This window comes from Cupressus sempervirens, chromosome 8, assembly GCF_028749045.1.
Source record: "Cupressus sempervirens isolate cs-2001-9-10 chromosome 8, ASM2874904v1, whole genome shotgun sequence".
Classification (NCBI taxonomy): domain Eukaryota; kingdom Viridiplantae; phylum Streptophyta; class Pinopsida; order Cupressales; family Cupressaceae; genus Cupressus; species Cupressus sempervirens.
Genome location: NC_143125.1, coordinates 154954061 through 154959655, shown reverse-complemented (window position 1 = coordinate 154959655; position 5595 = coordinate 154954061). Strand labels below are relative to the sequence as shown.

General features: G+C 34.8%; 1 protein-coding gene across 1 annotated transcript; it reads left to right on the top strand.

The window, feature by feature from the left end:
• Positions 1-1005: 1005 nt before the first annotated feature.
• Positions 1006-4334, top strand: LAC6 (laccase 6). The gene is made up of 6 exons (XM_089796151.1): positions 1006-1169; positions 1547-1698; positions 1850-2094; positions 2290-2418; positions 2642-3592; positions 3972-4334. Exons 1-6 carry the CDS (start codon positions 1065-1067, stop codon positions 4100-4102), a joined length of 1713 nt encoding a protein of 570 aa, XP_089652277.1. The 5' UTR covers positions 1006-1064; the 3' UTR covers positions 4103-4334.
• Positions 4335-5595: the final 1261 nt, after the last annotated feature.

The window sequence follows — 5595 nt, the reverse complement described above, 5'->3', positions numbered from 1 at the left end:
AAATCCAAAGTTACATGTTATATATTTATTTTATTATTATATTTATGTTACCACATTACTTTGAATATTTTTTAAACAACTTGTACATCTTATTTTCTTCAAACTGATCAACCTGTTCAATCAATCCCTACGGTATTTATGTTATGATGCATGTCTACTTCTTAACAATGACTTTAGACTAAAATTTTATAAATAATATACATATATGTTTTCCCTTTCAATAAAATTGAGTCCCATCCATGAAGCTCTATCATTCTCTATAAAAATGTGATGAGCTAAAGGGATTCTATAATGAATGGTTCATAAGGAGCAATATTCGTTCAAGGTTTTGCTAATGGAGTAACAAGTTAAGTGGGTTTAACCTTGGTGGAATACTCCATGGTTAAACACACTTGAGTTAGAGTAGTGTTGGATGAGTGACCTCTTGGAAAGGCCCAGTGCTTCACCTCTTTGACTACTACCTAAATGCAATGAGCACCAAGTGTCCCTCTCATTCTCATAACATATAGATTCTTCTAAATTACTACTTATGAAACATAAATAGAAGAATTTAACTCAATAATTACACAATTAAATTTTAATAACAATACCACAATCACAAACCAGTTAAAAATCATCATTATTAATATATTATAACAAGACAATGTGTGGGGTACAATAAACTACCTTCAAAGACAAATTGAATCGGCAGTCAACTTAAAAAAATTCAAGAGTTATTGTATTGTTTGTGTGGTCGTCTAATATAAAACAAGATCTTCTTTACCTCTTGTTAAGAGACGTATGCAGATCGAATGGTCTGCATGGTTTGCTGTGTTCTTGGATCCTTCATAATTAAAAGGTATGGCCAAGTAATTATCAATTGAAGGAACTTTTACACTCTACACTCTCCCAAAGATTCCGTGAACAGTTTTGTCAGATATTCCTCTACTCTCCTCTGGAATGAACCATTTTGCCATTATAAAGCTCCCCTGTTTGATAATGTTATAGGAAAAACTCTGGCCATTGTTCACATAACTTTCTTAGATTTTCTTTCCTTTATAAAATTCTTTTTAGGGAGGAAAACTATGGGCCAGAAGGGCTTGATCTGCTTCTATTTCATCACCTGCATTGTCCTCCAGTTCTTAGCAGCATGGCCTGAGGGAGCAACCACCAGATTCTATGATTTTAAGGTCCATATATTTACACCCAAAATGCAATGCAGCTAAATTTTCTCCTTTTACTTTCTCTCTGTCATTCTGATGATGGATCACGGAGTGTGATCTGAAATGTTGATGAAGGGAAAAAAACTTTACACTATTGATTCTACAAGCAAGGATGAAAAATTCTTATGAACTGTGAAAACTTACGAATAAATTTTATGCATTTTGATGTTACAACAGTGCATTGTCACTTGTCTATGAGTATATCAGTTAAGATTTGGTATTGTAGTGATTGATCAGCATCATAAATCTAACATGTTTATTATTATCAGATTAGTTAGGGAGCTATTTTTGAAGGAATGATCTTAACTTCTTGAGTGTTTGATGAATAATTGGTGCATTGGCAGATACAAACAAGGAGCATTACAAAGCTGTGTGCAACCTCTACAATTGTCACAGTAAATGGAATGTACCCTGGGCCTATTGTATATGGTCAGGAAGAAGACAGAATTATTATGCAGGTTACCAACCTTAGTCCGTATAATGTGACACTCCACTGGTATGATGCTTACTGGTCATCTTAGAATGTTTTGGATTCAATTGTGTCGCTGTTTCTTGCATCAACATTTTGGATTGGTTATACTGTCCTTCGAGTTTTATTATTCGGAACATTTTCCTTTGGTTAGGAATGATGGGTGGTTGTTTGACAGGCATGGAGTGAGACAGCAGAGGACATGCTGGTTTGATGGACCAGCGTATATTACACAGTGCCCAATCCAAGCAGGGCAGACTTTTGCCTATGAATTCACTCTATGGAAGCAAAAGGGAACCATGTTTTGGCATGCCCATGTCTCATGGCTGAGAGCAACTGTGCATGGCCCTATTGTTATTTATCCAAAGACAGGGGTGCCTTACCCATTTCACTACCCGTATGAAGAGCATGTGCTTGTTCTAGGTACAGTGTTCTAACCATTAATGCTGTTATTTATTTTTTGAAGGGTTCAGACATTCGAGGCATGAAGTCTATGAGCTAACATTCAGCAAAGGTCATCACAGAAACGTTTTAGCAACCTAATAAGGGCACACTCGTGCTTGAAACCTCTTCGACATTGTTTTTGGCATATTCTGAAATGACATCTGATTCTTGCAGGTGAGTATTGGATTCAGGATGCTCAAGTTATAGAAAAAAAAATGTTACAATCAGGTGGAGGCCCTCCTCAGGCAGATGCTTATGTTATAAATGGACATCCGGGACCTCTTTACAACTGTTCTAGTGATGGTACTGAATCAAAAAACTCATTTATGACTGACACAGTTTTTTCATTTTGATAGGTAATGGGTCGAAGTCTAGATTAATCATTATTATTTGTTGAAATTAATGTCTTAAGTTCAAATAGACTCGAACCCAAGATCTCCCACATAAGAGGCTAACAAGTTACTGTTGTGTTGTTGTATTGTAGGCTCTTGCTGATGACTGACTTGCTTTTTACTATCTGATGCAGATGTATACTCAATAGATGTGATCCCTCATAAGACATATCTTCTGAGGCTGATCAACGCAGCTTTGAACATGGAGCACTTCTTTGCAATAGCAAGTCACAAGATGACTGTAGTGGAAGCTGATGGAGAATATACCAAACCTTTCTCTACAGATTATCTGGTGATAACTCCAGGCCAGACTTTCAATGTTTTGGTAACTGCAAACCAGCCATTGGACAGATACTCCATGACAATGGGCCCTTACATGTCTGCAAAAAACATTCCTTTTCAGAAATTGAATGCAGTTGCTTATTTTAACTACAGAGGTTTCCTTCTACAACAAAAATCATTTGTATCAGCCAACATGCCAACCTTCAATGACAATCAAAAGAGCCTCTCTTTCATGAATGGACTCAAAAGCTTGGCAGATGATCAAAACCCCATCAATGTGCCTGTGACTATAAATCGGCATCTCTTTTTCACGGTTGGGCTTAATGTCTTAAAATGCAAATCTAAGCCTGAAAACTGTAAGGCACCGGGTGGAGGAGTTTTTGCAGCTTCCATCAATAACATAACATTTGTAAGACCCAAAATTTCTATACTGCAAGCTTATTACGACAACATCAGTGGATACTATACTACTGATTTTCCCATCAAGCCACTTCAAAAGCTTGACTTTGTTAATGGCGCACCAAACAATCTTGGTGTGGATACACAATCTATTTTTGGAACTAAGGTGGTTCTTCTTGAGTACGGATCGAATGTGCAATTGATTTTACAGAATACAGGGACTGCTGGCACAGAGAACCATCCAATTCATCTGCATGGTTTCAGCTTTTACTTAGTAGGTTATGGATTTGGCAACTATAATTCAGATAAAGCAATCTTCAATTTAATAGATCCTCCATACATAAACACTATAGCTGTTCCTGTAGGAGGCTGGGCAGCTATAAGATTTACAGCAGATAACCCCGGTAAGTCGCTGTCTTCTTTTTGTGTAAGCTTCTTAGATTCGATTGAAAAGCGTTTTCACATTCCAATTACTTTTCAACATTTGAAATTTTATGCGAATTTTATTTCTGGATTCAATTGTGTAAGTTTCTTTAGCATCAACATTTTGGATCACACTCATCTTAATTTTTATTCTCTGACGATGGATCAAAGAGTGTAATCCAAAATGTTGATGCAAATCTAGAAATAAAATTCACACATTTCAAATGGATTGTTAATAATGTTAATTGGCTTTCTCATGTTGGAATTGATTTCCAAGATTTGAATGTTTATCAATTTTCATGCAATTCAGATCCCTTTTCTTGCCCAATCTGCTAATCTTCATGGGTATGGTTTTTTCAGGTGTATGGTTCATGCATTGCCACTTGGAAGTTCACACCACGTGGGGATTGTCCACCGCCTTCATTGTCAAGAATGGCAAGAATGTACTGGAAACATTGCCCCCGCCTCCATCAGATTTGCCCCTCTGCTAGCACAAGAAACAGATTGCTAATCTCATTTTCAGCGTGCTCGATTATAAAATTGATGCACTGAAAACATAAACGTAAATGATCTCATTACTTTACAAGTCCCATAGATCTTGTCAATCTCAGAGGATGGTGAAAGTTCAGATCATAAGAATTCTTTTGGTACTTTTTGTATCTAAATGTCTTATTTTAAAAATTATGTTTGGAGGCAGTAATGAATGCCAAAGAACGAGGTTTTAAAATTGTGTTTCCGAGCTGTAGAACACATGGGTCTGCTGTGGATCTGAACAAATAGATGATTAGTCTATGAAATGGGCCTTATTGTTACATACAACTTTTTAAGGATTATATGCAATCTGTTTATTAAGCTGAGAGACTTTCTACAATAGCATCAGTCATAATTGTAAACATTCTAACATTTTGAACAAAATTGACATTCAATTTGAATGTCTTTTGTTAATTATCTTTCAACAACAACCCAAAAAAATCTTATTTTAAATACTATCAGAGAAGAATGTCGTTATCAAATACTTTGAACTCTTGAAAGAGGATGGATAGGTATAAATTCGTAGAATAAAAGGATTAACAAGTAACTCCAAGATGAATCATACAGGCCTTGCAAGCTTTTCCCTGACAATCCTCTTAAGTTGTTTTTTCTGTGAATGGCATAAACAGTACTATTTCATCCATTTCTCTTTGTCTTGAGCTCACAGTTGCATCTTTTTTTTTTCTGATAATCATAGAGGAAGCTTTTTGAATCGTGTTTTTTAAGTCGGACACTTCTTTGTTCATCTTTTTCACGTTATCTCAAGTATGGATGAGTTCATTGGTCTGCTCTGACGATAGGAGTTTTTTCGATTTCTGTTATTGTTTTCTTCTTGTCGTCTTCAGTTTGTAATTATTTCTTCCGAATCTTTTATGGGTTTCCCTTCACTTAACTTATCCCTATTATTCTAAGATTTACTAGCAACAGAGTTTAATAGCTGTTATAGTAAGATTTATTAGCAACAGAGTTTATTAGCTGTTATTGTAAGGTTCATTTATTAGATTAAGAAAATGAAGTTTAATAAAAATAATATTCTTTTATACTTAATTATATTATACTTTTAGGTATGAGCCTACAACACTATGGTAAATTGTGAGCCTCTTATTTGGGAAGTCTTGGATTTGAGTCTACTTGAGCTTAATAAATACTAAGAATAATTAATCACAACACATAATAATAATAATCAATCTTGGCTTCGGCCTCTTGCCGATCAAAAAAAAAATTATTAAACTTTTGATTTTATAAATATTTATTATTATTTTTAATAATATCAACATGTGTGTGTGTGTGTGTGTGTATATATATACCAAATGACATATTGATGAGTAAGTATGTCATTTTATTAATTAGAAAATAGACTACACATACTCAAAAAAAAGAATGGGTAGATGTAGCATCACACCTCACAAGTAATTTAAAATATAACAACAAAAAAATAAATTTCAAAGCAGTT